The sequence below is a fragment of the Episyrphus balteatus genome, chromosome 1 (genome assembly GCF_945859705.1).
Source record: "Episyrphus balteatus chromosome 1, idEpiBalt1.1, whole genome shotgun sequence".
Taxonomy (NCBI): Eukaryota; Metazoa; Arthropoda; class Insecta; order Diptera; family Syrphidae; genus Episyrphus; species Episyrphus balteatus.
In genome coordinates this window covers 163,677,693-163,698,049 of record NC_079134.1, presented here as the reverse complement: position 1 = coordinate 163,698,049, position 20,357 = coordinate 163,677,693, and the positions used below count along the sequence as shown (strand labels likewise).

General features: G+C 31.0%; 2 protein-coding genes across 2 annotated transcripts; one reads left to right on the top strand and one right to left on the bottom strand.

Moving 5' to 3' along the window:
* Positions 1-2,036: 2,036 nt before the first annotated feature.
* On the top strand, positions 2,037-9,523 carry LOC129921387 (ataxin-10). Its single transcript, XM_056003193.1, has 3 exons — positions 2,037-2,204; positions 2,294-3,390; positions 9,360-9,523. Exons 1-3 carry the CDS (start codon positions 2,194-2,196, stop codon positions 9,521-9,523), a joined length of 1,272 nt encoding a protein of 423 aa, XP_055859168.1. The 5' UTR covers positions 2,037-2,193.
* A 23-nt stretch (positions 9,524-9,546) lies between these two features.
* On the bottom strand, positions 9,547-18,280 carry LOC129921386 (uncharacterized). The gene is made up of 2 exons (XM_056003192.1): positions 16,918-18,280; positions 9,547-10,507 (listed from the first exon to the last, which is right to left on the bottom strand). The coding sequence occupies exons 1-2, from the start codon at positions 18,077-18,079 to the stop codon at positions 9,666-9,668; spliced, it is 2,004 nt and encodes a 667-aa protein (XP_055859167.1). The 5' UTR covers positions 18,080-18,280; the 3' UTR covers positions 9,547-9,665.
* Between the last annotated feature and the right edge of the window lie 2,077 nt (positions 18,281-20,357).

The window sequence follows — 20,357 nt, the reverse complement described above, 5'->3', positions numbered from 1 at the left end:
TTCATTTTATTGGAGAGTCATCCCTGTTATAACTTTACATTAAAGTTAAATGTACCAGTAATAAAGTGGTTCACACCTTATTTTTTCTCCGTGTATACAACGCTAAAAATTCTAGTATCTAAACCATGTTGTTCGCCTGATACTAGCATATGATATTCTCTGATACACATGTGCTATACATTTATACCATGGTATCTATACTAGCAGTGTATCACGTTTCACAGTACGTAGCTCGACAAAAGAAATCCTTACAAATGTATTTTATTGTTTGGAGAGTTTCTTGACATTTTGCACATACATTTTACTTTCTTGCACATTTTTGTCAGCCGAAAAGAGATTTTAGGGCACTCTGATATATTTTGATGAGAAAAAAATGTTTTCAGAACTTTTTTTGTACGCAGAACCAGAAGTATGCAGAAAAAATCTGTCAACACAGCTCTTTCAATCAATATAAATGTTCTGGACAATATAAAATAAGTGACAAACGAGTGAAAACTCTCCATATAATCTGGAATTTTTGACTACAGCTAAATATAATATAAACGAAATTCGCATATCGAAATTTGTCGTTTAAGATTTCATTGCGCTTTTTTTATATGGAAAATTTCAACTCGCTTCAACTGCGTATTATGCTATGTTTCCACCTCGAGATTTGTGCTAAATCTACTTAGCTAAATCTCGGATTTAGGGTAGGTGGAAACGTAGTATTAGGCAGCTTTCCAAATTCATTGTGAGCGTGTTCGTATCATTAAACTTGGGCCTGGGGTCGAATCACGGTACTCGATTACGATCATACGTTAATGTTTTGACTATTGCCGTCTCTATTTATTCAGTGGAAAAAGATAGGGATACAGATAAGTTAACGAACGTATGCTGTGATTTGATCTCTGAAGTGTGTAACAGAGAATAATATGAGAAATCTCCACACGTTTTGAGCACACAATTCACATCCGAAACACTTTTATGTTGGTTAAGCCTATAGTGTACGCAGCTGAAGCGAAACGAAAAATTTTCAAGTTTCCAAAGTCGCAAATGAAAATGCTAAAGCCTAGTACGCAGCTGAAGCGAAACGAAATTTTCCATACAAAATTTCGTTAACGAAATCTTGAACGAAATTAAACTTGTTTTGTTTTTGCTTTAAAACTTATTTTCTGATGTTTTTTCTTGAATTTTTTTATTTGTATTTTTATTATTTTTGCTTTTCTATATCACCCAATGGTATTTTTTCGTTTACACGTCCGCTGTTGACTTTGGAGACCTCGAAATTTTTCGTTTCGCTTGAGCTGGGTACTAGGCTTAAAGAAAGAAAAGAAATTTTCTATACAAAATTTCGTTAACGAAATCCTGAACGGAAAATTTCGTTTTAATTTTGGTTTTTCAGTACGCCGCTCTAGCGAAAAATTGGAGAGTTTTCACTCATTTGTCACTTACTTTTTACTGTCCTGTGCATTTTTCTTGACTCCAAGAGCAATGTTGACGGTTTTTCACGTTTAATTCATTTATTTCTTGCTTTAAAAATCATTTTCTGTTGATTTTTCTTCATTTTAAATAAATTTTTAATTTTTTATTTTGACTTTGATATTTTTTCGTTAGCATTTTCGTTGTCGACTTTGAAGACTTGAACATTTTTCGTTTTGCATCAGCAGCGTACTAGGCTTAAATCTGAAATGTGTACCAGCGAATAATATGTGAAGTCTCCACACATTTTGAACACACAATTCACGTCCGAAACACTTCTTTGTTCGTTAAGAAAAGCTTTATAGGAGCTACATACATCTGTTAGTGTTTATAGAAGCAAAATTTTTGAACAGCGTTTTATAAATTATTTTTTATTTAAAATAATGTACCTAGCTTTTTTATTTTCAATAAAATTTGTCATCAGTGAACTAACATTTTTGTATTAAATAAATAAAATTTGCACTCTCTATAACAACCCTGTATTCAATTAAGCTACATCAAAAAAAATTTTCAAATCAAACAAACCTTTTACCATTTTTTTCCTTCAACCAAATGTCATCCAAACGCCGAAAGTAAACAAAAAAAAAATAAAAAAAAAGAGAAAGAAAGGCTGGGTCGAAAGAAAAAATTTTAAAAACCTTTTTTTATAATATATTTTATTTACAAATATAATTAATCAAAATTTTTATACGAATTTATTGTGAAACTAAAATTTATTTTAATTTGGAATACAAAATGAGTGAAATGTAAGTAAACCTTATTTCCTTTTAAAATAATCATTTGCATACTTTTACAACAAATTCTTTATTTCTTGCATTTTATTAAACCCCTGCAGCTTAGATTTAGAGAAAGTCAAAACAAATCTAGAAAACATAAATGAAAATCTAAAAAAACTAATCGCCGGCGAAGTGCTAGACAATTGCACTTTAGAAGATACAAAATTACAAATTAGATCCATTCGAAATGCCTGTTCCCAAGGAACTCAAGCTCAAAACTTTCTCATTGAACAGGAAGAGACAATTGCTTATATGCAAATGATTGTCTCTAAAGATTTACAAGCTAAAGATTTGATTGAGTTGTCGTGGCAATTTGTTGCCAATTTAACTGTCCAAAATGAAAAATCCCAGAAATTTGTTTGGGATCATTTGGGTGAGACTCTGACAGACGATATAAGAATTCACCCGATTGATAATAATACTGACAAAAAACTCATGATTATTTATAATATCTGTCGGGGTGGTTTGGTCGAATGTAGTGAAAAGTTTGCTCTAACTTTGCTAGCTGATATTTGGCATAGAATTGTTGAAGAGCAAAGTAATGAAGAATTGGTCTTTGTTGATTTGTTTTTCGAGTATTTCTTGGTTACAAATCAATGGACATTAAGATTGTATGCTACAATTAGTGCACAAAACCGGATTGATATTTTAAAGTATATAACAACTTATATTCGAAATGATAGTCCAAATGGTCCAATTCGTACTATTCTCATGGAATACATATCAAAAGAGTTTAAAAAGAAAGCTGATTGTATTCTGAGAAACTCGGGAGATATGGAAAATAGTTTGCATCCTCAAGAAGTTTATAATTTATTGAGTGTAATTTCATGCGCTACGGGAAGTGAGCTATATTACAATATTTATGCTAGAGATGATGCATTGTTTTTGAGTGCTGGAGCATTGTTGCAGAGTATTGTTGCATTGGGAAAGAAGGAACCTAATCAATTTACTCCGATGACAAAGTTGGAAGAAGTTGCTCCAGGATCGAATATTGATACTTCATTTGAATTGGAAATATCATTTGAGCTGAAGACATTGTTGGTGCGGACAATTGGGAATTTGTTGTGTACTAATAGGCACAATCAACAACATTGTATTGATACTAAACTGTTGCCGGCATTGTTGGAGTGTACTAATATGGATGCTAGGAATCCGCGTAAGTATGATTTTTATTTTTTATTATTAAGTTGTTAAAAAATTTCAAGATTTTGGTTCGGTGAAGCAAGTTAACGCCAAACCAAATTCATTGCTCCAGCAGTTTTATTGTATATCCGTTTCATATTGAGAAAACAGGTACTACACATATTAAGTTAAGCATTCGTACAAAAATAAAAGGTTGAGATTTTAATCAAACATGAGGTCCGTTCCACACTCAGTTTTAAACTGCCGAATTTAGTAATATTTGGTTATTTTTGGTCAGAGTCTGTTCTCAACTTCAAAAATTGTGTAGAAGAGAGCGCTCTCGAGAGAGTAAAAATTTCCCCACCCTGACAAATCTAGCCCAAAGAATTTCTTCCGGCAGAAATATGAGTTCTGTCAAATGAAAAGTTGACGTATGTCAAACAAATAAACAAAAGAAGAAAACAAATCAAATTGTGGCGATTTTTAAATAGAATCGCGTTTACGTGTTTTTTGCATTAAGAAAGTGTTAATGTTTATCGAATTAATTATAAAATATGAAATTGTGTTGAATAATGGTGTTCAACTTGTTCCAGACTTTTTGGCAGTCTTTCGTAGTTTAATTTCCTTCTGAGAGAATTCTCTCCCAACTCTCATTCATTTGACAGACTGCCTAATTTAGTGCACAAAAAGTCTGGAACAGATCTATGATAATACGATTACAGAGAAAGCGAGAAAAGTGGGTCTCGCAAGTCCGTCTATCTGTCATTCTTTCACGATATCTGAATATATGTAACTAGCTACAGCCTAAACGGATAGATCAATACATTTCAAACTTTATATTTGTAGCGTTTTTTGACCTATTAGGCCATTTTTTTAGATAATATTTTTTTCTAAATAATAAAAAAAAAATTCCCTAATTTTTTCAGATTTTTATTTTGTCGCTAGATGGCGCCCCAAGAGGGTTAAAGTTTTTTCTCATTTGAAATAGGTATATGTTGACTTATTAGGCCAGTTTTTAGATATAGCCTAAATGTAAAAATTTTTGATGATATTCTATGTTAAACACCCTTTTTAAAAAGGTATAAACCATTTCTCTAGGACTAGGGCTTTGTATATAAAATCTATAGTACTATCATGAAAAAAAACAGCGCCACCAAAAAAGTAAGCTAGCGAACGAACTAAAAAATATGTCAAATTTCAAACAGAAATGTATATCTCATCTCCTTACTCCCATTATTAATTCGATCTAAGCGCCCTCGCGACCACTCAGGTAACGAACAAACTAAAAAATTGCACTTCATGATAGTACTAAAGATTTTATATACAAAGGACTAGGGGTTTAGTCAGGACATGTAGGTCTTTTTTGAGTTTATTAAACCAAGCATGTTTTATTTATGAGTGGGAGTGGGTCATAATTCTGCTTGTCAAAATTCTGTACGACAAAATTCTGTGGGGTCAAAATACTGTAATACCATAATTCTGTACGTCATTATACTGTAAATACAAAATTCTGTACGTCAAAATACTGTATGAACAAAATACTGACATGCAAAATTCTGTTTTGTAAAATTCTGTACGGCAAAATACTGTATATCAAAATTCTGTAAAAATGCTGTAAAAAAATATCGTTTTGATAATGTAAAAAAGTGCGCGCGCACAGAATTTTGATTTACAGAATTTTGAGGTACAGTATTTTGAAATACAGAATTTTGCAACATACAGAATTTCGACCCCAACCCGTATGAATAGCATGGAAAATAAAATAAAACCCAAAAAAGACATGCATGTTCTGACTAAACACCTAGTCCTAGAAAAATGATTTATACCTTTTTGAAAAGGGTGTTTAACATAGAAAAGAATTTAACATTTAGGCTATTTCTAAAAAAAAATGGCCTAGTAAGTCAACATATACCTATTTCAAATGAGAAAAAACTTTAACCCTCTTGAGGCGCCATCTAGCGTCAAAATAAAAATCTGAAAAAATTAGGGGATTTTTTTTTATTATTTATGTCGTTTTCTTTCACTCTATTAAGGAGCACTCTAAATTTAAACTCCTTTTTCTGGAGTGATAGAACATAATAAATAATAATAAATAGTGATAACAGGCCTAGGGAAAAAATGTTATGCATTGAAAAAAAAATTAATATTAATAAAATATGAAGCATGTTAAGTGCTCGTTGATAAGTCTGCTTCTACACGAAGACGCAAGGCGCAGAAATTATCTTCGAATTTCCTTTTGATTTTCGTTTCGGTGCGTCGCGCGCTTCTACACGTAGTATTTTTTTGAAGACGCAAATAAGACAGCTATTTTCTTTGGTTTTATTTTATTCTTGTTTTCGTTTGATGACTTCTACAGGAAGACGTAGACACACAAGATGCACATCAGAACAAGGGAGAGAGAAAGATCGATTTCTCCTGTGCTCTTATGTGCATCTTGTGCCCGACAAACAATTTTGGTTCTATAAAGCTTTACAGATGCAATTGTTGCTTCTGTAAAGCATTATAGAAGCAAAATTGTTAGTAGGACGTCTACGTCTGCGTGTAGAAGCAGACTGTATTTTAATTCCAAAAAACAACACCAAAATATACAAAACGAAAAAATCTTCCTTCCCTTTTTTTCGAACTCTATTTCTCCTTTGCTCTTTGCTCTAAAAGACGCGCTTTGCGTCTTCGTGTAGAAGCGGACTTAGTTTTAATTTTGGTATATTTTTCATTATACTCCTGATCGGTTTTTTTCTGCCTATTTGAAACACACCCATAGTTTGATTATTGTAAAAAAAAAATATCCCATCAACGCAGAAAAGAATGGGATTTTTTGTATATGGGACAGGATTTTTTTATTGATGAAGAACACTGGCTGAACAATTTTTCTATTCGGTTTTCAATTTCGTTTTGGAAAAAGTGAAGAATTAACGAACAAAATGGAAGAAATATATCTGGCGGAATATAATACAATAGAAAATATATTCATAATGGTTGTTTTTGTTAATAACAAAAGAGTTTGAAAGAAAAACTTTTCGCATTTTTCACTTTTCAAACAAAATTTTAAAATGTCAAACTTCAAATTCATAAGTGTGTGTGCAAATCGGTGTAAATCTGACTAAAAATGTGGAGTAAATCCGGGGTACTCCGTAGTACTAAAATTACTCCGGAGTAAAAACTTCAAAAGTGCAAAAATAAGTACTAAAAGGGTACTCTCATTGGAGTGAAAGAAAACGACATTAGAAACAGTTTTTCCACTTAGGAACTTGATTTCCGAAAAAAACCTAAATAACGAACGCCCTAATGTACATACCAAATTTCTGAGCAAGTTCGTTTTGTTTTTGTTTTCATTTGTTTTTGTGTCCCTAAATTGAGAGCAATTTTGTAATGTGTTATAACCCCTACAAAACTTAATAGGTCTTTGCTTGAGAATATTTTGAGCTTTACATAGTGTATTCAACTCTATTCATGTTCAAATGAAATATGGGTGTCAATGAAAAAATACTTATATTTAAGTTGCTAGAAAAGGGTATCAGTTTTAAGTTTTTATTGTATAAGTAAGTTCTTAAATTCCTTAAAAGGGCTTTTTTTATTTCAACTTTCTAATACCTCGGGTTGCGAGTATAATGTACATATAAGAAGTTTAAGGCAGTTAAGGGCGTTCAATTGAGAAAAATATCTCGAATTGTTTTTTTTTTTGTTTTTTAAAAATCAAGTTTTTGAATTTTATTTAAAAATGTATTTTTGTAGATGTCGACTAATTTTACGAATTCCTATTTATTTTTTTCTAAAAATAGTTTTTCAAAACAAGTTAGTTAAGAAAAGAACTAATTTGATATTTCAATTCAATCTTCTTTGACATTACTTTAAAAAACAAAAATATTCAAAATTTCTGTATAGCAAGTTTTAACATTCTAAGAAGTTCAAGCTAGATTTAGCTTGAAAATTTATTTTTATTAGACTGAAGATCAAACAAAATCCTTTTATGTTTAATTACCTATCAGCAAATTGTTTTTGACTGTTCACTGTTGTTTTATTGTTAGATTTCAAACTGAATGGGCATGTGCAACTGTGTATGTGTACAGTATTATGCACTCATTCATTTTTTTTTTTCTTATAAAATATATTTACATACATTAAATAATAGAATGAAAAGTCGTAGCCAAGTGATCTCAGTTTACATGAAGTAATAAAAATTCTTATTCTAATTGATAGCGCGCCCACGCAACCATCAAAAAAAGACAATATCGGTTTCGTGATACATATTTTGAAATATGATGCTAGTGTAAACAATTTGAATGGACCATTAAATCCATGAGCTCCTTTCATTCACATGTCTTTCATGTGTGCATAGCCAGCGTTAAGCATGGACCCGGACCAACCCCAAATATGGTTTTGTTATACACTATCCTCAAAAGGTTTGGGAACACTTTAAAAATTCCATTTAATTTCATTGAAATATTATGTAATGTCTAATTTATTATGCGAATGGTGCTTAAAAAACTAAGAAAACTTATAACATGCATCCGAAATTTGAACAATCCCCGCGTTCAACACAGGCCACCTGAATTTAAGATCTGAATTTTCAGAGGCTCTGATTGGTCAGAAGTCATAAAAAGTTAGGTGGCATTTAGTTACGTTTTTTGACATTTAGATTTTCAGGTGGAAATTTTTTTCTAAAAATTCAGATGGGTGTGTTTGTGTTGGTAAAGTTGGTAAACGTACGAAATGGGCTACACACCAAAATTGAACTTTGTGATTTTAATACAAGTTATAAATGGATTTGTTTATATTTCTTTTGTATTTGGACATTTGTTGCGGTTTTATTGTTATCTGTTGATATGATATTACATACCATAATGGAATTAATATATTTTTGTGTTCTTTCTCCACATGTTTATGTGCAGAAATGGAATGATGAAATAAAAAAAACTTAAGGAAGTTGGGGACCAAAGCAAAATTAAACATACATAAGTGGATAGCAGAAAGGGATATTATGAATCCAACAAAATAATTTTTACAAATACTGAAGTGATCTCACTGAAAATATTAATAAATAACTCTTTTTTACAATCACTTGAACTATTTGTATTATCCTAGAAAAATAAATGTTCTTTTTTTTAAGTCAATCCAAGTAAAGAAAAAAAGTAGATTCTTCGTTAATGTCACCTGAAATTCAGATGATTTTTTGCGTTCAACGTCAAAAAAAATCTGAACTTAAGTTCAGATGGTGCGTTGAACCACAATTTTTTTTCAAGTAGATACCAAACTTTTGCAGGGTAGTGTACGTGGTGTAGGTACGTGCAGTGTCGTATAATTTTGAGCTATTTATAATTGTATTTCTTTTTTTTATAAGTGGACACTCTAATAAACAAAGTCAGTCCATTAAAAAAATAATATGTTTGGGCTCTTCTTTATGAGAACTTAATTTAAATTTGGAACAAAAAAAAAATTAAAAAGTCGACAATGGACCACTATTTAACTAAACCCAGACCATTATATAAATAAAGCTATCATAACAGACGACCTTTTCTCTACGGTTGACTTCATTGTCCTGGTAGCAATTTGTCTCGGTCTGGTTTTAAAAAATTCACGTCAAAAAAATAAGCCATACCTATAAAATATGCTTAGTTTCAACATTTCAGCGAGTTTACGTCGAATTTTATCGGCATTGAAAGCAAGTTTTGGGCAGAATTTGATATGTCTACGTCCTTTCAACAAAATATATCTTTCCAATTCGCGATTGTCATCGTAAGTAAAATTCCCATTCCAACGGAATGCAAAGTGGTTTTCCAACTTTACAAATAAAAACACAAAAATATTTATATTTTATAATTTTTCTTTTTTTTTAACAAAAACAAAATAACAAAAATTCGTTTAATTTTCCATTTAATACTTAATTTGTTTAATAAATGTATTGTATATATATATATATATATTTATTTTAATATATGGAGTTTTTTTTTTCTTATTTATTCTTTTTAATTATTATTAATTAATTAATATGTATTTGTTTTTCAGTCATCAAAGAATGGAGTATACTGGCCATCCGGAATGCATGTTATGATTGCCCAGAAATTCAACATATGATATCTGAACTCACTGAAGCTGGCCAAGCTCCAAATCAACTTTTAACTGAGCTCAATATTGAAATGGGTGCTCTCCGGATACAGCCAAAAGAATAAATAAAAAAGTAATTAAAAAAAAATTAAAAAAAAAGAACAAAAAAATTTATATAAAAAAAATAATAAAGCCAACATAAAAATACATAATACAGAAAGTTTTTTTTTCGTGTTTTTTTTCTTATAGTTTTTCTTGTTTAAAGTCTTATAAAATTTTCTCAACTTGAGTGGCAAATCGTTGCCATATCAAGATATCAGGCAATTTAGCACAATTCTTGTCCATAAACTCAACCAACATCTCATCAGTTGAATGGAGTACTCGAACAGAGACAAATTGATCTAGAATCATCCCTCCGATGATCTTGAGAGCATTGTCTTCGTCTACTTTGTTTCTAGTTGCATTTGCAATTCCAACTATACGACAACGGAAAGCTTGGAATGAATAACTCGATAGATTCTTATTCCACTCAGCCAAACACGTCAATGGGACAATATCTTCATTTCCATAATCCACATAAAACACTCGGAATGTGTTATCCTCAAAGGCGTCCATCACTTGAGCGCGATACCAATTCCCATCCGTGAATTGAGCCAACACCATATCAAATTGGAATGGTGGTCGTTTGAGTTTAGTCTTATCGGGAATTTCTCGGGAACCCCAGAAGAGTGGATTATCGTTGCGTTCACTAAATTCCATTTGGGCATAGAAAGTACAAACGTCTACGATATGAGTTGGAATAACTCTCAAAACAGTACCATTCTTGGGATAAGCCATTGGAACACAAACATCAATAAGAACAGCTTCAGTGTCTTTGGTCCAACCGTCTTTCATGATTTCAGTATGCTCCATTTTACAGTTGCTGCCTTTGAAACAACTTTTAGTTGCCGGATTGTAGAATTTACAAATTCGAGACTCATCTTTTGGAACGTAACCCATAACAGCTTTCAAGGCGTTCGTTGTTTGAACTACTGGTTCTTCATAGAGTTCTTCCAACTCGGCTTCAGTCAGTCCATTGGTCTCGGCCACAGCGCTTTCATCGGGATAACCTATGTTTTTTTTTTTAGAGAAGGAGTGAATCAATGATTAAAGTCGTTTATTCAACTACTCTTAAAAATTTTAAATTAAAATTCGTTTAAATAATTTTTAATTATAATAATATAATAATAATTATTTGTTTAATCAAATTTGTGAAATTTAATTTTTTCCGTTGCCAATACAAGAGTCAGAGTGTGTTGGTGATCATGAAGTGTCTTGTGTGTAGCATTGTATTAAGTATATTTCCATTGTACTATCATGAAGAGAAACGATCTTAGGCACTCTGGTGGTAACTTGAAAAAGCAGAATTTGTATGAAATAAATACACTAAGTGTCACCTCAAAATTGTGGTGACTTGAACTAATACTAGATTCGCCTTCATGATAGTACTATGAAAATTTATATACAATGGTGTGTAGAAGAATAGAAAATAGCTTCCAACTCTTTCACAAAACAGTTAAATTAATGGGGTTTTGTTTAGTACAAAAACTTATTTATACTAAGATTTGAATATTTGAGTTCAGCGCATTTATATCGTAGAATAAATCATTAGAACAATTTTCCAGACCTGAATTTGTCGGCAGAAATACCCCTCTTTTATTAACACCACTCAAATTATTGACAGCCATCAGTTTAGAAAGTATTTTATTTGAAATAATTTGTTTCGGATAAAATAATATCAACGTAGTTAAAATAAAATAATTATATTTTACTTTTTAAAACAGTTTATTTAATACTTGCGCTTTGCTACGACCGTTTTGATTTGAATCACAATGAAGACTGAATCATACAATCATCTTGAATATTATTATTTACATAGTACAACGTACATAAAAAAAAACAAAGTACTGATACTTAACAGCACGGGAGACTGAGACCATTTGGCTGAGACAACACCAGACAATGACAAAGAGAAAGACAGATAGAAACAAAGAAAGAACACATAACATAGAACTACTTGGTACAGAGGATTAGACATCGTTGAATATTGTCTCGTGTTATCGCACAGGAAGGTTTAATTAAGCTGGCGATTTAGAACAACTACTGAGCTGACACCTGGACTCGATGCCGGGCTCTGCAATCAACTACCTATTCCTCTGTACCATGGCCACTTGCATTTCATCTTGAATATAAATTCTTACTTAAAGATATCCATGTGAAAAATAAACATTCATTTGTGGGAAGAAAATGATTCCCATGATCAGATGGATCTTTTAAATTCTTACGGATGTTTATACCTCTCGGATCTTTATATAAACTAAAAAATATAATATACATTTAACTACGTACAAATCAACTCCGACCGCTGCCTGGTACAGATACAAATACAAATTTAGATCAAAATATAAATTCACTAAACGAAAACCCCATACCTAATTGGTTTGCTGAAACAATGAGTTGAAAAAAATTATAAAAAGTGATAGGGAATGTAAATGGTTTACAATAGAACTACAAGACTTGTAAATAGAAAAAAAAACAAGAGCAAACAGGACTGCAACTTTGAGTCATAATGAAAAGAATTTTTTTATTTATTCTTTATTCATCTACGGATTTATAAATATTACAGACTACTAACAAATTTCATTAAAAGCTTAATTAATTCAATAAATACAATATTTTTGCTTTATAATCATTTCTATTCATTGCCAAGTCTATTGCATTACAGTAGTTATTATAAAGATTAATGCATCTAGTGAAAGATTCATTACAACGCATTCTTCTTTCTGGAACATATATTTCAAAAATTTGCAAAATATTCAAACTTTTAATTCGATAAGAAAAAACATCATGAACAAACAACAAGCACTGAACAGAACGTCTTTTTTCTAGAGAATCCAAGCCAATTAAGGAACATCTTGAATTGTAAGAAGGAGTATTAATTCTCAATTTTAATTGCTTAACTACAAACCTAGTGAATGCTTTTTGAACTTTTTCGATCCGATTGATACCAACCAAAGTCGAAGGACACCAAACAATTGAACAGCACTCCAGAATTGGACGAACAAAAGACATATAAACTGATTTTAAAGCATAAGGATTTGTAAACTCATTGCAGTTTCGCTTTACGAAACCAAGCATAGAGTTGGCCTTTGCAATAATAAAATTTAAGTGTAATGAAAATGTCAACTTTGAATCAAAAATGACTCCAAGATCGCGAATCTCAGACTTGCGATCAAGAATCTCATTAAAAATATGGTAGTTGTGCAACATTGGGGTCAACATACGATGAGCTGTGAAAACATTACATTTTTTTATATTGAGCTGTAGTAAATTTAGCTTGCACCAATTAGCAAGTGTATTTAAATCACTTTGAAGATTATAGGAATTTGGCTACATACAAAAATAAACGCAAACTCTAATAAGGATAAAGTCAAAGTCTGCCAAAAATAATTACATTTCCGACCAGACTCAAAACAGTCAATTTAAAAGGGATATGGAAAAATATTCTTAAAACATTTATATTGAAAGATGATACTCCGAAAGCTCACTTGAGTATAGAAGGTGGACAAGAAAAAGTCAGTGATCAAAATTTCTAATAATAGATTTCTGTTTTTATAAATTTTAATATAAATTGATTCGAAAATGAATGTACTCGTAGCATTACTGTTACTTTCATAATTAAGTAAAATATTTTTTAAATTTTAAGCATTTGCTAAGAAAAAATTAAGTCTGTTATTAACTCACGTTGCAATAATCGGACACGAGTTTTAAGAGTCCGACAGTATAAATTTCTGTGAAATTAAAAATCTTAATTTGTTTTTATTGAATTCAATACATAAAAATTACAAGCTTTTAAAATTAGTGACAAAATCCAATTTTGTTCAATATTTCGAGGAAAAATTTAAAAAAAAAAAAGGTAACTCACGTTACATTGTTACCTGCGATTTTCGGTTGCACAAGTAAAGATTAGATGCATTTTTACTCAAGTTAATTTAAAATCGAATACTGTATAACGAAGCTTGCTTAAATGTTAATTTATTTTAGCAATCACGAGGGGATATTGTCATCGTGACTATTAGATTCATCTTGTTTTCTATGGGCTTGTTTTTCCCTCACGTTCATATTAAATTTATCTGTAGCTGGCTTATGCTTAAAAATGCTTTTAGATTATTTACACTCCCTGAATTTAGCTTCTTGCAAAAAGAGTTCCCGTTTGTAAATAGTAATTTTCTATTGGAAAAGGTTAACAAGACTGCATAATTTGTTCAAAATTCGTGTCCACTTTTTCATGAAATTACCCAGGTAAAATATTATCTAAACCCATGTGAAAAACATAATACACTGATGAAATTCAGGATGAAGGTTTAAAATAAAGCAGGGACAAAGGATTCATAAAGTTCTTTAAAATATTTTTTGTAAAAGGTGTGTTGAAAATATTTATTTAATGTGATTACTTTGCTCAAAATCACTGTAGACTTTGTAATCATATTTCTGTATTTAAAAATCATAGAGAAAATATTAATTTCGTTTTCGATTGGTTTCACTCAAGGATACACTCATTCTGAAATCCAATACAAAATTTTGAATCACTTCCACTCAATTCTGAAATTTTGTATTCGTATATTGAAATTTGTTTTGACGTTTAATTATTTAAATATTAGTGATTTTGAGTGAATTCTGATTCCGGACTGCCAATCGAAAACGACATAAATATTTTCAGCTTATATTGGGCACGTTCAGGAAATATTAGGGACTAAATATTTAGGCAACGTCATTTTCTGAACCGAAATTTGAGTAAATTGACTAAATTAATTTGGATATGATGTTATTGTCAAATTTCGAAATTTAATTAAGACCGCATGGGGCAAACACCGAGTTTAGCTTTACTTTAATAAATAAATAATATTAATTATAACCGATAATGCACTTTTAACTCGTTTTTCACACAAATAAATTCAATTTTGCTAACGAAATTCGAAAAACAATTAAAAACAATCAGCTGTCATGTTGACAAAAAAAACTTTCCTAGATTTTTAGGTAAAATTTTATTGCCTAATTTTCCAGTTAGCTTTCCAATAAAATTACCTAAATTGGAAGGATTTTTTTTGACAGTTGACCAATCAGAGGCCGAGAAATTACCTAAATATTTAGTCCCTAACGTTTCTGAACCTGCCCTTTTTCATTCTTAATAAAACTATTGTTCAATCAAGTTCATCCAAATCAAGCTAAGTTTTATTTCTAGAAACTTTTGGACTTCCGATTAAATAATCTTTTAACAAGGTGTTTTTTTATGGGTTGAGTTATGTGTGAGAAAGGTATCATAACATCTGCTCAATCATTGTATATCAATTCATATACAATGTTATAGTTCGTTTCAAATCAAAAGTCCTGACTCAGAGTTTATTTTCTCCCTTCCAATAAAATTGAGAATAAAAAAACAAAAAACTCAATTTTATTGGCTCATTGCGACAAATCAACTCAAAAATAACAACAAATCATGCTTGTTTGAATGAAAGAAATGCTAGAGAAAAAAATAAACAAACGAAAAATCTGAATTTGTTTATTAATGATTTCTATGGTGATGACTCCAAAATAATTGAAAAATAAAAACAAGATATTTACTGCCCAATAATACAAATGAAAAGATGTGAATAGAATTTTAAGTTATGAATTGATATCATATAAACTGGATATATCTGGTCCATCTTCACCTAGTCCTATAACAATATCTTCGGCAAGTTATCCCAACTGCCTTCAAATGATAAATAATTAAATAATTGTATGTTTTTTTGTATTGCCCGCGGATTTGAAGTGATGCAAGCCCGGGAGACTTGAATCCGCTTTCTGAGGCCAACCCATTGAATCTCACAGACGGATCAATTAATTAAAATAGGGATATCAACAACTGTTCTTCATTATTTTATCGTAATTTTAGAAAAAGTTCAGCTGGCTCATAAATGCTTCCTTCCAGTAGGCGAATGAGTTTTTTTTTATTTTTGCTCAATTTTCCATGGGACTTTTGATTTGAAACGACCTATATTATTTTATTATCTTGAGTGAAAGTGTGTTTTTTTTTAAGAAATGATAAAATTCAGAATTAGTACCACAAAAACTGGGACAAAAGTGTTACACCAATGATAATTAGTACAAACGTTTCATTTATAATAGAAACCAAGAATCTATCGAAATATTTTAGGTGAAAGGGGAAATAAGGAAAATCCTTGACAAGTCCAATAAAATCAATGGTATAAAAAGTACACCTACGTTATTTATTAAAAATGTTGACTTTGTCTATAAGAAATATCATGGCAAAAAGAGTGGATTTTTGAGTGAAAAATAAAAATTGTTGAGCCACCCTAATGAAATTTGGTAAAAACGTTGCGTTTGAAATAGAAAACAAGAACAAAGAGTTTTCATAAAAAAAAATTGGGTGAAAGGGTGTTTTTTTTTCGAAGAGACACTTTAATATGTAATAGATTCTTGGAAATGGCATAGATTTTAAAAAAAATTAAGTTTCAAGGCCGTGACCTTTAAAAAAATCAAAATTTGTACTTATTGATTTGTATGGGATTTGATTGTTTTTTACTTGCTCTATAGGGCAAGTATTGGTTTCGTGTGGAAAAAAAAATTGAGGTTTTAATCAAAACCAACATTACGATGATGGAGAATTCCGAAAAAGTGGGTCCCGCAATTCCGTCCGTGCGTCTGTGCGTCCATCTGTACACATTTCCACAGCCTAAACGGGTGGATGGATTTTCTTCAAATTTGGTAAAGATGATTTTTATGGAATTCTGAAAGTTGGTTTTTTTTTGTTTTTTTATATCTCGTTTAGAACGTATACCTCCCATACAAAAAAATACGATATTACGAATTTCTCGAAAACGGCTCTAACGATTTTGATTAAACTTTGTATACGTAATATTTAAAGCAGTGGCAATAAAACTGCATTTTTATTTTTTCTCAAAAAAGTCAAATAACAACAAAAATTTTTTTTTTATTTAACAAAATTTTGCCCTAAATGTCGGCTCTTCCCCAATATCAGTTATTTTTTAAATTTAGATCCAGCTTTTAAAATCTACAAGTAGACTAACATAAAAGTGCTTTGAACTGCAAGAGCAAGTACGTGCGACCCCAGTCGTGCATTTTATTTTTTTTGTAATGATGGATTTTTTTTAATATGCCGTTTTTTGGACGCCAGCTTGTCAACTGTCAACAAAAATTTGTATATTAGAAAAATCTCACCTACATTTTGCGCCATAAATCATTTTTGTCGGAAGAAGTTGGACATTTGGCTTTTTTTTTCTTTGATCTACGGTACTTTTTTTTTTTTTTTTTTTTGCAAAATAGTTAAAAAATAATTAATTAACTAAATTTCACAAATTTAGATTTAAAAATGTTGTAAATTTGCAAAACATGTAAAAGAAAAAATTGTTAATAATACCTATTTGATAAAAAGTTCAACGAACTACTTAATTATTACCTGTATCCTTGAAAGTTGGTATTTTTGATGAATTAGCTTCTTGGTGATAGGAAGAGCCATTCAATGGTGTAACTACAGTCCCTTCTGGTGAATACCCATTCGTCTTGTTAGGATTATGATTACTGGCACCTTCTTCAACATAACCATTACTCTTAAAAGGATTCGTTTCTGATGGTGGAGCTCGAGGTGGTACAACCGGACCCACTTCATTCTCAACCAGATTCATATACAATATCGATTCATCCTTCCTAACCAAAGTGAATCTGGCCTTAGTACACTCATACTTTAACAATGCCATTCGCAAATCACATTCAGCATTGCCATTAACCGACACCAGTTCACATTGAACTGCTTGCGCTGGAATATCTCGATATTCCTCTGGCAAATGGAACATCTCACTCAGACTATTAATCTCTGTAACTTCTCCAAATTCAAGAAGATGTGCTAAATACTTTTCACGCACTTCTTTTGTATTTTCTCGAACTGCCCTAAACAATTGATTCTCTATTACAAGACCAAATACTTCAGTTGGCCCTGGAATTCGATCAAATTTATTGCAGTTCCCGTTTAGGGTCACTTGCAAATGCAACAAGGCCGTAATTAAAGGATTACTAATTTCACAAATCGAGAAATTCAATGACAACGATTGTCGATCGACATAAACAACACAAGCATCGATTACAGAATCAATAACAAAATGATCAATACTTGCTTTTTCATATAAAAACAATGGTTGTCGGTCTTCTGGTTCTAAATCGTTACCAGAATCAGGTGCAATTAATTGCACTTCATTTGCATTCGCTGACAATGATTCGTCTTCATTGTCACACGTGAAACTGAGGGCGTTGACTTGGCTACATACGTTTTCTACTATATCGAGGTTTTGTTGTTGTTTTTCTTGAAAATACAAATGTAAATTAAATTTACGAGTCATTTCGGTTGTAGTTGATAATTTTGTGAGGTATTCATCGTAAGCAATTAGTGAATAAACATTCATTGTTTTATCATCATCTTTATCCAATTCCAATTGACTACGAACAAGTTGAAGAGTTGTGGAAGATTCGTCGAGAAATTTTGTTATTGTCGTTTGGAGTTTTTTCATTTCAGCACAACAAACTTGATAGATTAATTCGAGATTGTGAATACGTTCGCGAGTATTCATTTTTTGGCAGTTTTTTGTGTGAGAAACTTTGTCAGTATTTTGTGTTGTAAAATTATTGAATTAATGCACAGCGAAGGCAACAAGAAATTCTATTTTTTTTTCTTTTATTTGATTTTGCTGCTGTCTAGTGAGAAGCTGTAGCTGCATAGAATTTATTGCACTGAAGTAAAGAGACTGGCAGACGGAGTGACGGAGAAGAAACAAACATCCGTTCATTTTCGAGGAGTTCTGTTTGGTTTGAAATTTCTTTCACGGAACAATAAAACAGTGCAACCAAAATTCATTATTTTATTCATTTAAATTTTAATTAAAAAAAAATATTTTTGTTTCTAATTTCATTGAAAAATTATAAGAAATGATGCAGAAAGATTAGGGCCAGTTGTACAAACGTGGTTCAGCCTCGGATCAAGAATTTAACCCACCGATTTCGGCGGATTAGCTCTGTGGATCAACTTTGGTTCAAGCATTGGTTTAGCTAATTTAACATAATATAAATGGACCTTAAACCAGTGCTAAACCTCAACCTTTTTACCGAATTCAGATGATAAAAGTTGCAGAACAACGGATTAAATATTTGTATAACTAGCCCTTATTTTTTTATTAAAAAAAAAAATAATGTGTATACTCGCTAGCAAGAATAAAATAGACTTAAATGATTTTTGTATTAGATTATTGCCTTCGTAAGCATACTATAGGCTTTTGAGTGTACATACCATATATACTTATTAAAAATTTGTCATCTTTTTTAATTAAAATATAATTCTTCCCATTTCAGAGCAACAGAAAAAGCATTAAGCCTTAACTACATTAGGTGTGTTTTTTATTACCACCGGTGTTAACTGGACAAAAAAAACGCAGTCGGGGCTAAGCAATTTACATGTTAAATGCAACAACACTTTAGCCCCTTGGGCTTAGTTGTTTAGCCCGGAGAATTCTCTGGGCTTAACTTTTTCAACAGATTTAAATCTGTGCTACCAAATTAACTTGTTCGTAAATTGTTTAGAATTTGTTTAAAAACATCAAAACTGATGTTTGGAATGACAATTATTATTTTAAATATTTATTTAATAATTAGTTAAACTTTTTTTTCAAAAACACACAAGAAACCCCAAAAGCGAAAAGTATGACAAATTTATATTTTTTTGTGTCAGCTGATTTCGGAACATTTAGTATGCAGTGCTGCCAATTTTTCTCGCTAAGCCCCGAGGCGTTTTTTTTAACCAGTTAAGACCGGTGGTAATAAAAAACACACCTATTGGCTCAAAAAGTGAAAAAGTACAAAAGTGAAAATTTAAAATGCATTTTTGAAAGATTTTTCGGACTAGAAAATAAAAAGAAAAGAAAGCTTATTTTTTAGTTTAAAAATCAATTTGTAAACTCTTTCTTATACTAAGTTTCCACCTACGCTAAATCCGAGATTTAGCTAAGTAGATTAAGAATAAATCTCGAGATTTATTCTAAATCTACTTCGCTTAATCACGGATTTGGGTTCACCTACCCTAAATCCATGATTTTCAACCACTTTCAGTCCGATATTTAAAATAAATCTCGAGTTTTTTGCTAAATCTATTTAGCTAAATCTCGGATTTAGCGTAGGTGGAAACATAGTATTAACAAAAACTTGAGCTAGCGAGAAAAAAAATATTTTCACTTTTGTACTTTTTCAAAAAAAAGTCAAAATAAAAAAATTCAAAATTAATTTAAAATTAAGAAAAATCAACAGAAAATAATTTTTAAAGCAAGAAATAAATGAATTAAAAGTAAAAAAAAAACCGTCAACACTGCTCTTGGAGTTAAGATAAATGCACAGGACAGCAAATAAGTAAGTGACAAATGAGTAAAAACTCTCCAATTTTTCGCTAGAGCTGTGTACTGAAAAACGAAAAGCAAAACGAAATTTTCCGTTCAGGATTTCGTAAACGAAATTTTATATGGAGAATTTCTTTTCGCTTCAGCAGCGTACTAGGCTTAAACCAAAAAATAAACTTTCTGCATCCCGCTTGATCTATATGGATCAAGTAGGGTAGTAAAAAACGGCTAATACCTGCTGGTGAAATGTTAGTTGGGATGTGTTTCAGAGAACACCATGCCAACAGGTGAACACCATCATGGTATTGATACTCGGGTTCTTAGCGTAGCTTAGTGGTCTAATGTTTTTTCTTGATTTTAAATAAATTTGGAATTTTATGAACCCAATGAATTATAATAAACAGTGCAAGGTGCAAGCGAAATAAATAAAATTTTCTCCAAAGTGAAACACCAAAAAAAGCTGCCATCG

Excerpts from the sequence above, each read along its gene's own strand:
- LOC129921387 (XM_056003193.1), top strand. Across the intron at positions 3,391-9,359 it reads TATGGATGCTAGGAATCCGC|TCATCAAAGAATGGAGTATA; the intron begins GTAAGTATGATT and ends TTTGTTTTTCAG.
- LOC129921386 (XM_056003192.1), bottom strand. The coding sequence starts at position 18,079 with ATGAATACTCGCGAACGTATTCACAATCTCGAATTAATCTATCAAGTT. Across the intron at positions 10,508-16,917 it reads ACCAACTTTCAAGGATACAG|GTTATCCCGATGAAAGCGCT; the intron begins GTAATAATTAAG and ends AAAAAAACATAG.